The 21,331-nt window shown below is 53.9% G+C and overlaps 2 protein-coding genes across 2 annotated transcripts in view; one reads left to right on the top strand and one right to left on the bottom strand.

Moving 5' to 3' along the window:
- MATN4 (matrilin 4) overlaps positions 1-7,179 on the bottom strand; it is an 18,072-nt gene extending 10,893 nt beyond the window's left edge. The window contains 1 exon segment of the mRNA XM_056354935.1: positions 7,083-7,179. The gene's annotated coding sequence lies outside the window, so the exon portion shown is untranslated.
- On the top strand, positions 4,776-21,331 carry RBPJL (recombination signal binding protein for immunoglobulin kappa J region like). The gene is given in 12 exon segments (XM_056354447.1): positions 4,776-4,912; positions 6,509-6,603; positions 7,051-7,126; positions 13,715-13,840; positions 15,529-15,611; positions 15,851-15,966; positions 16,846-17,020; positions 17,433-17,570; positions 18,125-18,468; positions 18,793-18,948; positions 19,187-19,290; positions 19,702-21,331. Coding segments are annotated over 12 exon segments (1,824 nt in total). The 3' UTR covers positions 19,976-21,331.

Below are 21,331 nucleotides of genomic sequence, written 5' to 3'. Positions count from 1 at the left end.
ACATGCAGGGTTTCATACATCCGGGCACGTCAGCCTTTAGCTGAGATTTCTGTTCATGGCACAAAACACACAACTCCAGCCACCTGCCTGGCCTTGGCAGGCTTTTGGCACGTCACGGGAGCAGCAGCAGCAGCTCTGCCCTGGCTCCAGACCCTGCGAGAAGCCAGGACAAGGGATCACCATGCGTTGCAAGGAGAAGGGAACAGCCTCTGACCAAGCTGTTACCAAACACGTGCAAAGCCGGAGGGCTGTCCCATGCAGCGTGCCCGTGCACAGGAGGAAGCACGCATAGCACACCTGGACATGCATGGCAGGAGTGCATGGCACTGATGCCCCATGGTACCAGCTGATAACACATTTCTGTGCTTGAAACCTTGGCTGATGGTAGAGCAGCCCTAGACACAATGTTCCTGAGACTCACCTGCCTTGCCATGTACCCTGTTTTGCTCTGCAGGGCTTTTCTTTGCAAAGACCCAACCAGGCAGTTTTGGCAGGCCATAATTCAACCCCCGCATCACTGTTACTTGATGAAAGAGTCAAAACCAAAACCCCAAACAGGCTCAGGAGCCTGGACGCAGATTCCCTGTGCTTGTAACACCAGAGTCCTACCAGGGCAACAGCAGAAAGACAGCATGAGCTGGCCTCCAGCTGGCAGCTGGGGAGACAAATCTTCATGACCTCAGCAGGACAGCAAGTCCTCCTTCAGGTCGATGCCCAGGAGACAGGCTGCGCAAAAAGGGCATGTGGGACCAAGAAAGGATGACCAAAGTGTGTCTTGCCCCAGGCACAGGGCACAATAAAGCAACCAGAGCTACCCGAAGAGATGCAGACAACTAACATCAACCTGGAGGCACCTCCTGATGTCAGATTTTGCTGTGGATACTCCAATGGACTGCTGGCACGTTGTCCACATATTTGCAAGACCCTCAAGCCATGTGAACAGATGAGGCTCGGGGTAGCCCTGGAGCTGGATCCACCCTCTCCTGGAGGGTTGTCCAAAGGTTGGTTTCCCCCAGGAGAATCCACAATCTCAGGGCGCTCCCTGCCCGCAGCTGCACGGCTCTCAGCAGTGCCTCTGCTGCCCAGGAGCACTGAATCCACCCTCAGGACCATTTTACAGGCAATGTTGACCTTGCACTCAACCACAGCTCCAGCAGCTCAATGCTCATCCTCCACAGCAGCTCGATGATGAGCTGCAAATCCCACAAGAGAGCATACCAATGCAGTTTCCAGAGCAAGTAAGAGTCAGGGAGCACAAGCACATGGAGACCAGGGAAATTACATTAATTTCCAGCCCAAAATAGGGGTTTCCCCCCCTTTTTAAGGACTGATGTGTCCTTGTTTCTTCCCAAACATGCATGTGGGAGAACAAGAGCAGACTCTTTCCAGGACATTGCAGTACTCTCTGGTTACAACACTGTGGCAGCTTTACTGGGCCAAACGCCACCTGGAAGGACATGTTGTTTGAAAAACAAGGCTGTATTTCTCAAACAGCACATCATGGCTCCAAACTCAACAGGAGCGAATCAGCAGGAGTGCCGTAACAGGAAGACTTTGCTGGATGTAGAAATTACTTCTTTTTTTCTCTCCGTTTGCTCCCCAAAGAAGCTAATCCCCTGTTTTATGGGGCCCCCCTCCCGCACTCACTATGATTAACACATGCACAGCGAGGGCAGGAGGAAGATGGGTTTCTTGTTCAGGTCCATTTGCAGGCTGAGTGACAGATGTCCTTGCCTCACAGCTCATGGACTTAGCATACACGTCCCAACAGGTTTATATTATTAGATGACATAAGAAGTCCCCTTGCGAGGGAAATGTTGGGCATAGCAATGGACAGAGCATCCCCTTTCAGATGTTCTCCACGGCAGAACATGAGGTCTTTCTCTGCCACCAATCTATCTCTAAAAGACCTCCCAGTGCTCTGCAGCTCAACCAGGAGCAAAGCCTCTTGTCCAGCCAGCCTCTGCACTGAAACACGCTGTACCTGGGCTGCTGTGGCAACAGCTGCCAAGAATAAATGCCGTATTCTCTTGCAAATTAAGCATGGCCTTTCAAAGAACGCGTTAAAGATCTAGCCAAGAGGAAAACATGGTCAGCCAATTCCCCTTGTTCAACTAATCATGTCAACAGGTGGCTCCTATGTCAGGACTGCTGGTTCCTCTGAGTAGGTTCCTCCTACTCTGTTCCTCTCTGTCCCGCTCAAGCCCTCAGGCTGCACTTGTCTCCTGAGCTGCATGACTGACAAACTCAGCCCTGCTCCTAACTGGTATTTTAAGCAAAACTGGAGGGATCTTGGAATACTTTTAGACTTTGATGAAGAGCGATCAACAGGTAAAAGACCCATATTACTGACTCTCTTTAAAAAGCAAATGCTCTTCTGCAAACAGGCCCCTGGGGGACAGCTGAACTGGGCTGAGAGACCAGACTTTGTAGGGAAGGAGGTCTGCGCCATCCAGAAGCTGAGGCAGCAATCCACTGCCCAAGTTCTCATTCCAGGAGGAAGGTGTTAGCATTTTTTTTCAGCAGAAATATGCGTGTTCAACCACAAAGGAAAGAGAAATGGCTCAGAGCAGCTCCTGGGCTGGTGCAAGTCTGGCAGCTGAGCTCCTGATGCAGCACAGCCAGTATCTCTAAGCAATGAGATTGATAGTTACTAGCAGGACATCCGTCTCCCAAATCTGCTGGGACCAATATCCCCAGCTGACCTCCAGCAAGCTTACACGGCACAGACAACCACAGAGAACGCCTGCTATTTCAGCCCCGCAATCATAGATTCATTGCCTGACCTCCTTCTCTAAATCTTTATATCATATTTCTCACTCTGGAGACGTGAGTCAATGTGTTGGCATAAGAAAACACACCAGGAGAATATTCCTGTGCCTCTCCCCTTTATCCTACCATCCTGCTTATGTGTTTAATTGAAATAACAGAAAGCGAGGAGCATTTGGTGGCTGCAGAAAAGCATGTGGAGACTTTTCATCCCTCCTCAGGACAGACAAGCAAGCCGGTTGATACTTCTCACAGGGAGAACCCCAAAGGTAGCACAGGAAACTGCTCCCACCTAACTTCACAGCCACCACATCCCTCTGACAGCAGAAGACCTGCTGTCCCAGGACTGGGATGCCTTCTCCCCACGGGAGATGCACCAGAGAAGATCTTCAGCGTGGGCAGCAGCCTGTGGCCTTGGTTCTTCCCACACTGAAGAGCAGATGCCTTGGGGACCCTGTGCCTCAGCACCTGCATGTCACCCTGGCCTCCTCAGCACACTCGAATGCTGCATGGAAACCTCCTGTGAGACCTTCCCAGGGGCTCAAAGCAGCATTTGAGGCCATGGCTGAGGAGCACTTGTCCTCAACCTCACCCCTATGTGGGATTAGCCCTTTCTGGTCAACTTGTGAGCAACTGGCTGAAATCACCCAACTCTCTTGCATTGACCAAGTCGTCGCCAAGGTGCCTACAAGGTCTGTGCTTCCAAGAGAGATCAGGGAACAGTCCAAGGTCACTTCACTGAGGCTTTCAGGCCTCAGGAAACTCTCCAAGAAGAGTCCTACATCATGGCATGAGGAACCAGAGACCAGGAGGAGAGTCCAAGCCACTTGCTCAAGGCTGTGGGAAGTCTGTGGCACAGCTGGCTCTCCCACCTGCATCCCAGGATGAGGGCACAGAGCTGGCCAGGGTGAAACAAGGGCGCTCCGGACAGATGAGGGGATGCCCAGCCATGCTTTAGGGAACATGGGCATGGGGAAGCTGCTCTCAGCCCATCATCTGCTTGACACACAGGTTCAGCAGATGACAGGGAGAGCAAAATGGAGGACCAGCAGTGAGACTGCTACTTGGCATCTGAGCGCAGACCAGCGTGTTTTGTCAGTCTCGTCCTGGCTGGTACTGTTAAAGCCAAAGCAAGATGCTGCAAAAAGAGAAAAAGAACGAGGGGAGTGTCAAATGTGACACTTTGGGGAAGCCATTCAAGTCCAGCTGCAAGTGTAGGAGCTGTGAATACCCAAGGGCAGGGGGGTTCTATCTTTTTCAGCTTGTGGACCCTGCTAATTTTCCAGCCAAGACACAGGCTCTTATATAGTGGGTTACCTCTGCCATCAACAGATCTGCCCCTACTGACTCCTGCCATAGACCACGGACTCCTACGGGTCCCAGTGACTATAACTCAAAGACTGCTGAACTTACACGGTGGCAATTGACCACCAAAGCAGCATGACACAGCCCACAGACAGGAAGGCTGAAGAGAAACCAAGTTCCTGCCACCTCTCTGCAAGGGACCACAGCTGATCCCTATAGATTTCCCTGATGGGCACCAGAGGGACCAGGTTAGTGATGGACTCGTGTGTGCAGCCAAGGGCTTGCAAGGCGAGAGAGCAGAAGCCTGCAGACAAAGACACACAGGCAAAGGCAGAAAGTTGCTAGGGAAGATGGATCTGTCCTCCAGTAAAAAATGCCAGGAAGGGCAAGCTGCTTGAGAAGCTGCTTCAGACACAGAGTCAGGCACGGCAGCCCAGGGACACCCTGCGTGGAAACACTCCGTAGCTGTGCTCCAGTCTCTGGGGTCTCCTAAGCACATGCCTATACCCTTCCCTGCTTCAGCAGGGCTGGTTTAAACCCCTTTATATTTAGCCAGGCCTTCTAAGTGCTAAAAATGTTACTCCACACCTAAAGGCACATACGTGCTGCAAGTCCCTAGAGGGGCGACTCTCGCTAGCCCGCAGCAGGTACAGAAAACGCAGAGGCCAGGTCCCCGCGCCCGGCGGCTCAATGGAGCCCTTATGGCAGCTCCCTTCCAGCACGGAGCCCAGGTGATCAATTTGCTTCTGTTTGGGCCCAAAGTGGAGGAAACACGATTACTGAGAGGCACTGACAAGCGGCAGGAGCCGCTCAGCCTCCTGGCACAGCTGGAGGAGACGTGAGTGACATCTGGCCCAGGAGGGACCCACCGGTTCTGGGGGGAGTAGCTGATTTTTCTAAGTTTCTCTATAAACACCACTCAATCTTTCTTTTTTTTTCTTTTGCGGTGTTTTTTCTGGGTCCCGTTTATTCACTCACAGCGGGGCTTGTCTGTAACTCACATGTGTGTGTAGATACAAACGCTACTTATCTCCCCCTCCACGTCTCAGCCCTATTCATCAAGCGTTTGTAAATGGCATTTTATGAGCGCTGAGTTTTTAACAAGGCAGGCACACTGCTCCAAAAGCGAACAAAGGGGCCCCTATTGGAAACTTTAAAGATGTTTAAACAAAGGCTTCTCTTGAAAACCTTTAACCCCTAATGCCAACCTCAAGGAAAATGCTATGTTATGAGCAATCGGAGCACAAACATCTTCTGTGACCGCAGATTGCCGACAACAGGCTGCCTTGTTGGCTGCGTCTTTTCTGTTTGCTACCGTCGCCAACAAAGGCAGCTCCCAAGCCCATCTTGTACTAATCACGTAAAATTTCTTTAATTCTTCAAGAGAAAAGAAAGTTACAACTTCCAGAAAAATCAACAACAGCTTTTTCCAGTTGGATGCAGCAATATCCCGCCTGCTTTGATGGAAAGTGTCATTTTACTGCAAACACCAAGATCTCTTGCATGCTTTCCAGATGGGAATTTGTATTTCAGATGAGGCCAAATTTATCCATATCCTGGTGGCAAATATCAGGGCTGAGATCTGGGAGGAGATTTCCCCACACACATTTTTTGCTGATATCAGATGCCAATCTAATGAATCCCTGCAGAGATCACAAGAATCTGCTTGTGAAATGCAGTTTCTACTTGTTACTGAGAACCTGCACGCTCACTGCCTGCGATTAATTGCTCCTGTTCTCGGAAAAATAAAAAAAATAATCTTTATTGTCAAGAGACGCTACAGAGGGTCCCACAGGGAGGACTTCACAGTAACTTTATAAATAGTCTGGGCTTCAGTGAAGCAAAAATCCTATGAGTTTGAGCAGAAGAGATGAAGTTGTGTGCCTTCTCTCAGAGCTGGGGTGTGAACAGGCTCCTCTTTTGGAGCCCCCTTTGCCCCGCAGAGCCCCTGCACACACGTGGTGGCTTCCTTCAAAGCGGGACAGTCCCGTTTCCCTGCCAGCCGCCACTGACACCAGCTCCCGCGCTGGAGCCCTGTGTCCTGGCTGGATTTGGGCTCTCTGCACCGCAGCAAAGGCTGCCCTCACCAAACGAGGGGGGAAACCCCAGCAGAGCACATACCACCACATCGTGGATCTGCTCAGCTCCACTTATCTCAGGTGGCTGCGTGTTAGCAGAAATAAGACGACTGCAGAATAATCTGATTTTCCAAACAAATTTTCCCATGTAATTGCTTGGAACAAAAGTGCCCAAAGCTAATTTTCCCCTCTGAAATGGTTGGAATTATAAGCCAAAGGTGGGTGATAGCCTGTGCAAACATATTTATGAGTATGCACAGACCCAATTTTCCAGTCGTGCGGAAACGGTGCATAACAAACTTAGGACGCACTTTTAAGCTTATCTTTTCGCAGGATCTCGATCTCCTATTGCTCAGTAACACCTTGCCCAGGTGTACCAGACTTTATTATTCTCTGCTAAAAGAAATCCTCGACTGTATAAGCAAGAACCTGCCCGAAAGCTGGGCGAAAGGTAAGCAGAGCAGGCAGCCTGCAAACTGCGCCATCCCGACAGGGAAGAGTTTACATCCTCCACAGCGCACCGAGGGGCAGAGCGGGGTACCATGCGGGGTACCACGCCTTGCCACTGCCTCTCCAAAGCGTACCCCCTGCCCCGCACACTCGTGGGGGGCAACCACTGGCACGGCTGCTGGGGCCAAGGCCATACAGGTGGGGGCTCTGGGAGCGCCCCAGCCCCTGCCCTGGGGGAACACCCCATTGCAAAGGCTCTGCTCTTCCCCACCCTGCGCCGGCTTTGCTTTCTGCTCTTCATGCCCAGGACCGCTGCTCCCCTCCCTGCCAGCGCCACGCCGAGGAAAAGCCCCCGCAGCCCCCGCCGCGCACAGCACCGCGGTCTCAGCGCCACCTGGCCGGGCCGGGCTCCCCTCACCCTCCTCTCCCTCTCCCTTCCCTTCCGCAGGGGCGGTGGGGCCCGCGGAGCCCCTCACTCACCCGGGCCGGCCGCCGAGCCGCTCCCCGCCGCGCTGCTGGGCCAGGTACGGTGGGCGCGGAGCTGCGCGGGTCGCTGCGCGGGCGCGGTTCGCTGCGCGGCGGCAGCAGCGGTGGGAGGCAGCGGGGCCCCGCGCGGCATTTAACGGGGCGGGGGGGGGCGGGGGGGGCGGGGGGGGGCGGCGGGGCGGGTACGGCCGCCGCGCCCCGGCCCGGCCCCGGGGCAGCGCTGGAGGGGGGGTCCGGCCGCCTGGCCCGGCTGGGGGGCCCGCGGCACCCCCCGCCCCACGGGCCGTGTCCGTGCAGGTGCCCACGGGCGAGCGGGACCTGCGCGCAGGTGGAAGCGGCGGTGGGCAGCGGCGTGCGGCGGCCCCGGGCTCTGCACCGCTGCGGGCACTCGCCCGGCCCTGCGAGCGGCCAAGGAGGGGCGGCTTCTTTTTTCCCTTTTTCTTTTTTTCCTTCCCCCCCCCTTTTTTTTTTCTTCTTTTTTCTGCTTCACCCCCATTTTTTTCTTTTTCTTTCTGTTTTCGGCCCCTTTTTCTTTTTTGTCCCTTCTTTTTTATTTTTTCCCTTCCCCTCTTTTTCTTTTTTCCCTTTTCTTTTTTCCCTCTTCCCCCCTTTTTTCTTTTCCTCTCGTCTTCCCCAGCTATGGGAGTGCACCTGGGAACTCTATAAACTCAGAAGGTCCTGGAAAAAGGGGACTCCACATTTGCTATCCCTTTGAGTTTAGGAGCCCCTGCAGGTACTGGCTGCAGTGTGGGGAGGTGGGTGCGAACCAGGGGGCTGCAGAGCAGAGCTCTGCGGGCTGTAGAGCCTCAGGTTGAGCTTCCAAGAAGGTCAACTGATGTGCCCAACTGTAGCGATGGAGATCATCAACAGAGGCTTCTTAGACACCCTGGAACTGACCTTCCCAGCCCTCCACCTCCTCTCAGCACTCTAGTGGTGGTAGGAACCACCTTGAGTGCTTTGCAGGGCTGTGGTTTAGTGCTTTACCAGCACTTTCCTTTTTGCAGTCACCAACATGAGGAACAGAGAGAAGACTTCAGGAAATCACCCACATTCTCTGCATTTTCTAGTAGATGAGCCAATACAGCGTGATCAAACTTGGGTGTTTTGAGGGTGTTAGGGCAGGCACAGGGCAGCTGGGGAGCCCCCCCCCCCCCCCAGGGTGCCCACCCCGGCTGGCCCCCGGTCCCCTGCAGAGCTCACCACTGCAGGGCTTTTGTGCTTCCTGCCCTCGGCTGGTGTTTGCCGTTGGTGTGGTCGATAAATCCCCCAAGCCCAGAAAAGGCTGAATTTCACTTGTGTGTGCAGTGAGGAAAATATAGGATTTATAAATACCCATGCATATACAAGGGCTTGTGGGTTGGGTTGGTCTGGATTAAAGGAGGTATTGAAAAATGAGGGAAGCCAGAAACTGCAGGCTTCTCATTTCTGTGATTTCTAATGGCTTTTCCTTTTGCATAAACATTGCATTGACTCCATACCCATTTTCTCCTCTGCTCTGTACAAAATATAACCCAGAGCTCTAAAATGGATATTTTTTATTAGGACATTTGGTTTCCCCAAGCTGAGGAAAGAACAATTGCCCTCTGTGACAGCAGGTCCCCAGTGAGCTGCAGGGCAGCCATGGCCTGAGCGAGGCAAAACGGCAGCTCCTTTGGGGGGGGAAAGCAGCAAATTAAATCTCTGCGCTTGAATTCAGCGTTACCTGTGCTTGGGGACACTGTTACCATGAGTTAAAAGTTCCTGTATAACGAGTTGATTTGAAGACCCAGTTTCTAAACAATAGCTGCCGGGATTGTGTGTTGGTCTCCTGAGTCAGGTACTTTCATTCCCAGAGGACCAAAAAAATCGGATCCTTTTCCCTGCCGCCAGAGCTGCTGTACGCCTGTGAAGTGGAAAGCAGCAGTGCAGAAGGCTGTTTGCTTCTCCCAGTGCCCGTAAAGGTGCTTTTTTCTGCTCTGGCAGTTGCTCAGGGGTGCACATGCAGCATCTTGCGGGCCTGATGTGCCCTCGCAGAGCAGAAGGCGCGGTGGGGACCAGGATTTGTCCCACACCACGAGCCTGGCTGTCTCAGCAGGAATGTGCAACCCAGAGGCAGGGGATGGCTGAGCGGGGAAGGCCCCTTGGTTGGGTTCTCCCCTGCTGGTGCCAGAGGCAGGAGCCGTGCCTGGTGCCGGCGCAGGGCAGCAGCCGAGTGGGAAGGCAGGGTGCACCGAGCTGCAGTGCTCGGCCATCATGATGCACAGCCCTGCCCGACCCCCTGGGACCAAGGAAGGAGCAAATGTGTTTCCCAGCTGGAGGCAGGAAAAAGCGCCGAGTGATGCCCCCCACGCTCACTGCTGAGATGGCGAGGGGTAGTTTTCAGCTGGCGTGTTAAACATCAGCTCTCCTAAACTCGGCGATGTGACCGCGGGGTCTGACCCTACGAAAGCATCTGTGCCTGCCTGGGTTCCCTGCATGCCCACATGAAACAGCCCTTCACAAGACAGTCCAGCTGTGTGCCTCACACACAGGGCACTCCTTTTGCTCCTTCATTTCCCATGGAAGAAGGCACAGCAACACAGCCAGGGCTTGCAAATACCCACGGGTGCCCTGGGTGTCTCCCACCTCCAGCACCAGTGCAGAGCCACCCCAGAGATGCACCTCAAAGCACACTTGCAGCCCTGAGGCGCATCCCAACCTAAAGCGAGGGAAAACCTTGGTGGTAAGTGATGCCAGGCTGAGCAGGGAGGGGGAAAGGCTTACAAAAATCGGCGTAGGAGAAAGGTGGTGGTTCCCCCCTTGCTCCCCCCCTGCTTCCACATAATGCCTGGCTGTGTGCGAGAGCAGCCCAGTCCCAGCTGAGACCTCAGGCTCTGAAAAGGAGGCTTTTAGCATGAGCTCCAAGAGCTCGGCCTGTGCAGGGCTGCTAACATGACACTGAACTAACACTGCACTACAATCAAAGCATTTTAATAATTTAATATAATAAATGTCAGAAGGAGTGAATAATTCCCTGTAACCCTGAGGAGGAGGTAGGTGCCAGGAGGAGCCTAGTGGGTATATTGAGCTGCTTTAGCAATAGCCCTTTGACTCTCTGAAGGTAAATTTAAACCAGATGATGGATGCTGGGTGGTCGCCTCCATGGGCAGAATGGCAAGCACTGTTCAGAAATGCGTCACTGAAACAATTTAGCCCCAAAATTTGGAAGGCAATGGCTGCAGAGAACGGACAAAGAGAAAAAGAACAAGTTTTTAGGTAGACGTTCCCCCAGCTAGAGATCAAATCTGAAGAACTATGCTCTGTTTACCTGCCTTTGGCATGCACATTCCCACTTTAAGTAGTAAATAGTATATAGATAATTATTCCAGAATGCTCTTTAATAAGCTCTGGGCAGTAACCCACGTGCCTCTAGTATTACGTACGGATGGCAGGGAGCAGTGATACCTGCACAAGCCTGGCCCTGCCCGGAGCCAGTGCCGCAGGAGGCTCTGCAGAGCAGGCATTGCTGCTGGCCATGCTGTCAGCACACGTCTTAATCCACAAGTTTTGGCAGTTTGCTCCTGAACACTCCCTGCTGCTGCCTGGCCTCGGTACCAGGCTGTTCCTCACTCTGCCAATGGGTTAATGGGACAGGCTGCTAGCCCAGTAGCTCCATGGGGCTTGGTGCTTCCCAGCAGATCCCAAGCTATATGGATGGGTGCTGATGGACACTTTGGTGCCAGTAAGTGACACAAACAGGGATGGAGCATGTGTCCGCACAGCTGAGACCCAAAGCTATGCTCCTCATTTTGCACTGAATACTGAATGATGAGACTCACCAGGAAAAAATTCACGCACCCAGCCTGGTTCTTCCCTGCTCTGTGCCTGTTGTCTCTGACAAACTGGGGGTGAAATGCTACTGAACAGAGCCAGCAAGGTTCAAAACTCATTTTTCACTGTGTGCATTAGCGCAAAAGAATATCCAAGGTTAGGCTGATGGACAGCCTTTTACTCAATCTGTTTCCACATTTATCCTGATCACAATCAGTAGTTCTGTAAAAAAACAAAAAACAAAAAACAAAAACAAAAACAAAAAAAAACAAACCACCAAAACCAAAGACTTTTGCAAGAGATTCCCAAATGACGCTTTTAGATGAAGGGGAAAATAGCAAAGGTGGATCAAAGCTGAAATCACACTATTGCTTGGCAGCAGAGAGTGAGACAGCTGCAGATTACCATTACAGAAAAAGATTAAATAACTTCCTTACAGGATCTCTTTGGCTGTGCAAAGATACAAACCATTCAGCGGACAGAAAGGCTGGAGTGAAACTTTCCAGCAAGGCTCAGTAACCCACCCAGGAGCGGGCACTGGTGGGGTACCAGCTGGTGAAGCTCAGCTGCAGCATGCTGGAGCAGGAGTCTCCCAGCCCCACGATGGAGGGTCAGAGGGGACAGATCCAGCCTCAGCACGGGAGCTGTCAAGGGTGATCTGAGGGTCTGTCTGGTGAAGAAGCTCCTTCTGCCTCGCCGTGTGCTGGCAGCGTGTGCTCTGCAGTCAGGAGCGGGCTTGCTGTGGCCGTAAAACCTTCATTTCCCAGACACAGCTAGGCAGCTCATGCTGTGGGTGACACTGGCACTGGCTGTAAATCTGATTTTGGCAGAGCTCTGTCGATTTATGCTTGCTAGTGATCCAGATAACACATCTAGGATAAAGACTTGAGAACAAGGAGGGCAGGAGATTGTATCGCCTGGCTGATAACCGAACAGAGCAGCGATGAGAAAATCCATGGAGTGCAAAACATCAGGTCCCCATGGGACTACCCAGAGGAGACGCTGGGTAAATATTTGTGTGTATGGGAGATGTGTTTGTCTTCCACAAACAGGAGAGCACCAGCTTCATCCACAACATGGGAAAGCTGGAAGTGAAGGGATATACATTTAAAGCAAATTGTAACATGGATCCTAGAAGCTATAAAGGGCACAGCATTTTTAAACTACACGTGTTGCACTGGGAAGAACAGAATTGGCAGGTGAACTCTTCTAAAAGGTTGCTTGGGATGTCTGCTTGCTGCTTCTCTCCCTAGGAGCTTGCTCTGGCCACTGAGCCCAGCAAGAGCTCACCATAACCTGCCTTAGGATGCTTGGCAGAACCAGATTTACCTCCCTTCACACATCTGGTTGTTTATGCCCTCAATTATTCCCCATTTCTAGCCTATTTAAGAGGAAGAGAGGCTGTATTTAATGGGGATATTCTGCTGCACACCTCCTGAAAGATTTTCCCTGGGTGGCCATGGCTGATGCCCCGCATCCTCATTGCTTCTCTGAGTCATCCCCAGGTGCTCCCCACAGTCCCTGGCCGCTTTCTCTCATTGACTGTGTTTGCAGCTGCGGTTGGGACTTCACAGCCTTCTCTGGCCACTGCTGTTTGTCTCTGATGGGAGGCCGTTGCTGTGTGGAAAGGTCATGAGTGACCCCCAGGAGCCTTAGGAGGTTCAGGAGCCAGAGCCTGAGACCAGTTTCCATACAGCTTTCTCTCTCCTGAAGATGCTGGATCTGATTTGGGTCTGATGCTCACCCAAGTGGGTCCAAAAACATCCCCTGGGCATGCAAGCAGAAACACAGAGCTGTTGGCAAATACCAGCAGGCATGAACAACCCTTTGCAGCAAGCCAAGGGAGCTCAGCACGTGAAAGAAGTGAGCTCAGGCTTAAGTCAAAACCTTTTCATAACCAACCAGGCTGGGTTCCCCTGGTAGGAGCAATTTCTTGAGCGTTCCCAGCTACCATGCCCTAAACACTGGCAGATGTGCCAAGGAGGGGCTCCTGCCCAGGCAGCACCCCTTCCCTCTCCTCTGGTTTCCTCTTATCCAGATGAAGGTACTCAGGGGGCTTAGGGGCAGGAGCTGGTGTTCTTCAGATGGGTCGTCTCACCTCCTCTGAAAGCACGTCAGCACCACAGAAGTTGTCCCCAGTAGACACCCCATAGCTCCCCCCGTTCTTATCCCCCGGTTCTTGCACACATGTCCCAGGTGGCAGAGCAGAGCACCTCGGACTCAGACCCACCTCATCTCCCTCTAGCCAGCTAACGCCCAGCCTACTAAGCAGAGGTAAATGTCAGGTGTATGGGAACTCCTTCTAGTTAATAGAGCAGAAACAATCAGCAAAACTACCTACTACTTAGATCTTGGAGAAAAATGCAGCTATTTTCACCCAACAGCCCTCGCAGAAGCAGACGAGCAGCTCCTCCTTGCCTGACAGCTCCCCAGCTGCGCTCAGGGCTCCGTAGCATCATTTCCCAACTCACAAAAAAGCCATACAGCAACAAGCACATCAGGTGGATAAAACAAACTGATAAAGAATTAGAGCACTGCCACCACTGCATGGGGCTGGAAATCATAGAAATGTGTGGTGCAGTGCTACCAACGTAGCGCCCTGTGCGTGTTTGATGGAAAACTGATGAAGCAGTTATTCAGTTATCCAAACTTTGTATTTGTCAGCGCCAGCCCTGGTCTTAGAGCGAAGGCTCCAGTGCTTTCCGATGGGAAAGCCTTTCCACCTCCGCCACCCCATCAGGCTGGACAGGGAGGGAGCTCCAGGCTCCCCACTCGGCATAGGGCCAGGCAAGGAGCTGGCTCTGGTGTTGCAGCGCTGGGGGATCGCTGTCTTGTAGATCCAACCTGTACCAAACCAACCTGCTTCGAGATGGTGTGCGGAGGTACCTGCAGCTGCCAGCAGACCAGACGGTACTGATACTGCACGCCAAAGTCGCACAGAAGTCCTATGGCAATGAAAAAAGGTAGGAGATCGCTCCATCTTCTCCCGTAGCAGCTTCCAAACCCAGCAACCTAAAGCTCGATTTCAGCCATGCTAGATTTCTCTAAGCTAATGAAGCAAATGATTTGACATAGCCCCTCGCCATCCACTCACAGCCTCTTTGCATCCAGGGCCATAATTTAGTCTTCATGAACTGAGTAACACGAGAAAGATATTAACCTCCACCTGCATCCATCCCAGTTAGACACTCCCAGTGGTTAGGTTCCTCCCGTGGAGTGCTGGAGATTGGAAAGATGAAGTAAAGAAGGAAAGAGACTATTCAGATCTTACCCCCCAAGAATGAAATTATAAAGATGAAGAGGAGGAAAGGTTAGTGTTCTAAGTGCTCTGGAAATCTTGTCTTAAAATCTGAACGGCCACAGCAGGGACTGGGGCGTTGCCATCAATGCCCACGGTCTCAAAAAAGCTGCTATTTTTGAAAACCCTTCCTGCACTGCAAAAACACTTTGAGGTTCTGGCTTGAATTTCCAAAATTGCTACTTCTGGGCAGTGATGTCAGACTGTGGCACTGTAATATCATTAATCCTCCATTAATCCTTGTGATATATAAATATTCCTCCCTTATTACCAAGTGTGGAATATCTATGAGGCGACAAACTCTACCTCTAAGGCGTAACCCACCCACACCCCAGCAAAAAAGAGCTCTAGGCTGGGCTGGCTGTGCCTACAAAGTCCTCATTGCAGCCAGTCTCCTGCCAGGGGCTGCTGGTCTGCCAGTAAAAGTTTTATTTCGGGACTGGGTCTTCCAGCCAGGAGGGAAGCCTTCATATCGCTGAGCCTTTGGCACAGCCTCTTTCCCCTGCTGCAGACCCCATGCAAAGGATGAGCATGAAAATCAGATGCCAGGTCTGGAGAGGGAGAGAAAACCAGCACAGAACTCCCAGGTTAAAGTTTAAAGGTGCTGGTCCTGTTTTCCTTCGTGGTGGGAGTCAGGGGCCCGTGCTGTGGATGACTTGTTTAAATAAACCCATGCCCAGGACTTTAGGGCTCTGAAATATCCAGCCCCCTGCACTGGTGGTTTCTCTGCTAGTGCTTTACACAGTACCAATAGCAGATGAATTTGCACCATTCACACAAGTGCAAAGACAGTGGAAACCCAAATAAAACACAGGAAAACAGGTTTCCAAAACCCTGGCTATAGATTTATTTGCGTTGGGCTGTGAACCTGGCTGTGAATGCAAACTCTGTTCCCGACCTGCTGAAACTCCCACATGGCAGGCGGGCAGAGACAGGGGGCCTGATCCCTCCTTGGCTCGGGGCTGGGGGCAGCCAAGGTGCCCAGTCCTCCCCTTCTGGGTATGTCCTGTGGCCAGTGGGCTGATGGCTACCACTGGCACTAACAGATGTGGCAGCTGCCCCGGGCTGGGGCCAGATTCTGCAGCTGGAGGCAGCTGGTGGAGGGCAGAGAGGCTGAGGCAGCTGCTTCAGCAGAGCCCAATTCCTCCGGCCAGCCCTGCCTGCGCCCCCCAGCCTGGGGATCCCCAGCCCCACGTACATCCTGCAGCCCCACATACATCCCAGGTGCAGCGTTGCTGTGGCACCAGTGAGCCCCAGTGAGGGTCCCCACTCTCAGTGCAGCCATCCCGCTGCCCCCAAGCACCTTTTCTGGGTGCTGAAGTGCCATAAGAAAATACCCTCTTGTCTCTGCAGGTTTTTCTGCCCCCCACCTTGCGTTTACCTGAGCGGACCAGGATGGAAGTTAGCAAGACCAGATAAAAGGTAAGAACTCGGCAGCAGCCCTGGACCTCTCCTCCTGTGCCACAGAGAGCTGCCCTGCGCCTCTGCAAAGGGGAGAGTGACCCAGTTTAGTTTATCTTTGCCCCTGCCCCAAAGTTTTCTTTCCACCCTTGAGGCTGAGCCCTCCCCGGTCCAGACCCAGCGGGGGCTGGAGCCTGGGCCACCCACCGCGCCAGGAGGAGCCGAGCCCATGCCTGTGCGGGGGCTGCAGGGTGCTTCTCCCCGTCTCTTCCAGCCAGGGACCTGGGAGAGGCGGGTTTTCGGGTGTGCGGGTACATGGGGCTGGACAGCATGGGCAGCAGCCTGATGGAGACCCAGAAGCTCAGCTTTGAGGAGCAGCCAGACGCAAAGGTAATGCCGCTGCTCCCTGGGGCTGTGAGCCCTCTCACTCACATCAGGGCTGGGCTGTCCCCAGTGTCACCCCATGCCCCGGACTGTCACATCATCCCCTTCCTCAGGATGTTGCGGTCCTTCCTTCCTAGCCATCACTGCCCCCGCCTGCTCTGCCACCTTGCTGTGGCACATGCAGCAGCCCGAGCAGCCAGGCAGGCTCCCCTGCCTTGCCAAGAGCCCTGTCTATCTTCGGCACCATCTTTTCAGATCGACGGCCCTGTGGCAGGCAGGCAGGCTGCCAAAATCTGCACAGCTCCCTCAGCCCTAGTACCTTCTCCCAATAACTGCGCTGCTGCTTATTGCAAAATGAAAGCCCAGTCTTTCATTTGCAGATAAACATCAAAAAAACACCCTGATCAATCCCAAAGTTCAAGAGCTTTAGCAGAGCTCTGGCATCTTTGGATAGGGGGAAAAGAAGAAGAAAAAGCATTATCTGGGTCCCCAAAGAGCACGGGGTCTGAGTCGGGCCAGAAATCTTACAAAAAGAGCCTTTGTCTGCAGTGCTTGCATTGCTGCTAAGGCACAGCGTATCAGCCAGGATGGGGGGAGAAACCATAAACCCAGGCCGATTTCTCATGTTATGTGGGATAAATCACATGTGAACATTCATTTCCATGAGGAATTCTCTGCCCCCAGTGTAAATAAAGCCTCTGCCGATCCCCAGGTCTTCATTCCACCTGTAATAACATCTCTGGTCGTTTCCCCCTTTAAATGAACCCGGGGCTCTTTGAAAGGGTACTATTATGTCCTTGTGGGGTGTTGAGGAGGGCGAGGAGGGTGAGGAAGGCTCGTGGGGCTGGGCTGGAGCTGCCAGCAGCTCCTCTCTACCCTTGGCAGGGCTTCGGCTGTGCCAAGGCACTGTACATCTCGGACGCGGACAAGCGCAAACATTTCCGCCTGGTCCTGAAGCTCTTCTTCAGCAATGGGCAGGAGATCGGCACCTTCCACAGCAAGCTGATCAAGGTCATCTCCAAGCCCTCACAGAAGAAGCAGTCGCTGAAGAACACGGACCGTGAGTATGGGGATGGCTCTATGGGGAGGAAGGTGGGTGTGAGCCCAGGGTGGGATGCTGTCCAAGTGCTCATGGCTTGGCTCCAGAGTGGTCCAGGATGGACCCAAAGCCCATGGGCACCCCCAAAAGAGGATGTATCTGGACATATTGATGTCTCAATTCCAAACGGTTCACCCACCACAATGTGGAATGCCCTGATGCCAACATGCTCCCCACACCATGGGCTTCACCTGCACCTTTGAAAAGCCCAGCTGGGCTGGCACGTAGAGAGAAGGGCAGCTGGGAGGGGGCTGGCTCCTGCCCGGCTGGGTAACACCAGTAAACAAGACTTGCCCTCCCTCGGCTTGACAAAGCCATAGTTCAAGCCATGCACAGACCTGGCAAGCGCTAACACAGCCACCTCTCCCCACAGTCTGCATCTCCTCGGGCTCCAAAGTCTCCCTCTTCAACCGCCTGCGCTCCCAGACCGTCAGCACCCGCTACCTCTCTGTTGAGGGGGGAGCCTTCATCGCCAGCGCCAGGCAGTGGGCAGCCTTCACCCTCCACCTGGGTAAGGACCCTCGAGGGGCTGCTGATACCAGCGATGCCCAGGGCTGCCCACCTCCAGCCCTGGCTCTCCCCTCCTGCAAAGCCAGTTCTTGGGGGGAAAAAGGGGTGGGAATTAGCCTGAGGGTGTGGGAACCTAGCTCAGATCTCACGTCTGCCCAGTGTTCCTGGAGCTGATAGCCATTTCCCACTGGCTTTAAGGGTTGGTGTCATATCTTGAGGGCACATGGGCTGTGACCAGGGTAGCAACAGCTGACTTGGTCAGGACGTTCACAAATCCAAGCAAGTAACTTGTCTGGAATAGGCCAAAGCCCAGCAGCATCTCTGCCCACACTACCTCCAGCAGTGTCCCTCCAAGGTACCACATCCCACTTCTGCTCTCCCATGCTGGGCTCCCAGGGAGCAATGGTCTTTCCAAGCAGTGAGCACCTGCAGAGCAGAGAAAGCAATAAAAAAGCACCAGGAGCACAGCCGGAGCTGTGTGTAGCAAGGCAGCCCAGGTTAACCTGCTCCCCGGCTGCTTGGGGCAGTGACTCTGCCTCTCTCCTTCCTGGCAAGCCAACGAGTGCTGCACCCGGAGTGAGTTCCCCCTGCGGGAAGGGTATATCCGCTACGGTTCAGTGGTCCAGCTGGTCTGCACGGCCACCGGCATCACCCTGCCTCCCCTGGTAAGCCTCCATCCCTGCGGGGGTCAGGCACATGGTCCTGGCCGCTCTGTGGCTCAGCAACGGGTACCATCCCTGGGCTGCTGCTGCCCGCAGATCATCCGGAAGGTGATGAAGCAGTACGCCATGCTGGACGTGGATGAGCCCATCTCCCAGCTCCACAAATGTGCCTTCCAGTTCCAGGGCAGCGACCACATGTACCTGTGTCTCTCCACGGAGAAAGTGATCCAGTTCCAGGTATGGTAGCACGAGGAGGGGGTGAGGACACCCAGGGTGCTCCCTGTCCTCTCTCCCAGCTCCTCTGTGTTGGTGCTGGCTGGGGAACATGTCACCGGGAGGGGTCTTCTAGAAAAGAGGGTTTGCATCCAAGTTAAGGTCAGAATCACTGCAAAGCCACCTGCCTCTGTCTTGCCTGCTTCGGTGGGAACATCGTCACCGAGGTCTTTGACATTTATATCCCAGTGAGCAAAGCAGTCTCTTGCTGGAACCGACCAGTCATCCCGACCCTGGTTCCCTGCCATCCCCACTGCAGTGTGCTTGGAGCTGTGATGCTCTCCACAGGCGTCTCCCTGTCCGAAGGAAGCCAACCGGGAGCTGCTGAACGATGGCTCCTGCTGGACCATCATCGGCACTGAGACGGTGGAGTACACCTTCAGCGAGAGCCTGGCCTGCATCCACAAGCCCGTCAGCCCCGTGCCCCTCGTCACTGCCCTGCAGGTAGACACAGCACCGACCACGGGCCACCTCTCCCCCTCTGTCACCTGCCTCTACCATGGCTCCTGCTCCTGAGCCCTTGCACCTGTGTTCAGCATCTCCTGGCTTTGGGATGCTGTGGGAATGCCCAGGTCTGGACTGCTGTGGTGGGGACGGGATGCGCAGGCAGAGCATCCTGCAGGAGAAGGAGTCTGGCGCATTCCACCACATAACACACTGCCACACGCACTGCCTGTCACAGCTCACGGGTGGCGGGGACGTGGCCATGCTGGAGGTGCACGGGGAGTACTTCCATGCACACCTCAAGGTGTGGTTCGGAGACGTGGAAGCAGAGACGATGTACAGGTAATGTGGCCGAGGGGTGGGGAACAGGCAGGGAACAGCCGCCAGGTTTGGGCTGTGCTGGGCAGCTCTGGGAGGGACGTGGCTGCCAGCCTTGGGGACAGGGGCACTTGCACTGCCCGTCCTGCAGGACCAAGCACGAGCATTGCAACGAGAGGCAGGGATGAGTGTGGCTGGTGGCTGCTCTCTGCCCTGGATGCAGCCTGGGGGTAGTGGTGGGTGGGAGATAACAGAGACCTCAGGGGGCTGCAAACAACCAAGCAGCCCTGGCAGAGAGGAACACAACACCCGGGAGAAGGGGGGAAATAGGCTGGAGGCTTCATGCTGAGCTCCAGGCTGGAGGAGTCATACTGGCACCGCTTCGAGTGTGGGACCCACCTCGGTTAACATTTTCCTCTCCTGCGCCATTCCCAGGAGCCCCAAGTCACTCGTGTGTGTCGTCCCTGACGTCTCTGCCTTTGGCAGTGACTGGAGGTGGCTGCGATACCCCATCGCAGTCCCGCTCCTGCTGATCAGGGATGATGGCCTCATCTACTCCAGCTCGTTCACATTCACCTACACCCCCGAGCAGAGCTTCATTCCAGGGCAGCAGGTCCTCTCGGATGTTCCCCAGGGCTCAGACAAACTGCTTGACAGCATCCATCAGGAATTCACCAGGACCAACTTCCACCTCTTCATGCAGAGCTAGCAAGCTGGCCGGGCAGAAGCTTGGCCTCACCTCCAGCTCCAGAGAAGGGCTGATCCATCCACCCCATCCAGGGCTCAGGGTGATCCTGGCAGAGGGTCCTGCCCACACATCGAACGCCTGCCATGTTACCGTGATTTGCTGACTTGTCTCTTCTTCACGGCAGCATCTCACCCTGCTGAGATCTTACGCGAGAGCATCAATAAATCAGGCTTGAAGGACTCGTTACTGATTCAATCGCTTCCTTACTAACCTTCACAATTTACCTCCCATGCTGGCACAGAGCATCACAGCTCCCTTGATATCCTCAGTCCATATATTCAGAGGCCAGGAGGGATAGGGATGATGCATGAATTTGACCTTAAGTGTTATTGACCTATACACCAGGAATCCCTGCATCGCTTCTGCACTTTTCAGTAATGAGGAGCTGATTTCCAGCAGCCAAATACCCGGCACCAGATGTTTTGGTTTTTTATTGGAGGCCCAGACGGGGTCATTTCAAAACGAAAAGGGAAAAAGAGAGTGTGAAACCCAGCTCCTTCCTAGCTGGCGTGGCTCTGCTGAGCTCTGTTGTTTTACACACTTATACACACACAGAAATTGCAGCGCTGGCATCAGCAGGAAACTGCTGATGTAAAGATTCCATAACAAGAAGCCAGGTTTCTTGGAGCCAGACCTGAGTGTTATGCAGAGTGGGTCTTACAGCTTTATTTAGTCTTCAGATCTCTGTGGCATCAAAAGACCTATGGTGTACCTGGAAACCTGCTGGTTTCGAAACAACCCAACTGCCAAACCCACAGAGGTGTTCAACCCACCCTGAACTCGGTGGTGGCAGGGGAGCAGGGGGAGCACGGTGCGCCACAACCCACAGCACCCCAGGCGTGCGGAGCACCCAGACCCACACGCAGGCCTCATCACCCAGCTTACCTGTGTGTTTTGTGTGATCCAGCATGTTTTGGACACCAGCACCACACAGATCGACAGCCCCGGTGTGCATCCCCTGCCACGCTGCACCTCCACATGCTGGACCCGGGGCTGCAGGGCACTGATGGCCTCACCACCCAGTGTGGAGATGCACAGTGATGCCCGGTGTCTTGGCCACCTCCTACAGCTTGTGCATGGCCCTGGATCCTGTGGGAGCACAAGAGCTTTGGGTCTCCAGGGTCCTAACCCAGGGACTTCTCAGAGGGCAGCGCCTACCTAACCTCCACCAGGAGATGGGGCTCCTTCTTGCCCAGAACCTCACAGAGGGTGAAAAGCTGTTAGCAGACACATCTGTGTGCATCTGGAGCTGCAGCTGCTGGAGGAAAAAATCAGGGAGAATATTACAGTGCATGCCAACAGCCAAGGGCTGGCAGA

The sequence above is a fragment of the Falco biarmicus genome, chromosome 10 (genome assembly GCF_023638135.1).
Source record: "Falco biarmicus isolate bFalBia1 chromosome 10, bFalBia1.pri, whole genome shotgun sequence".
NCBI classification, from domain to species: Eukaryota; Metazoa; Chordata; class Aves; order Falconiformes; family Falconidae; genus Falco; species Falco biarmicus.
This window is presented reverse-complemented; position numbering and strand designations above follow the sequence as displayed.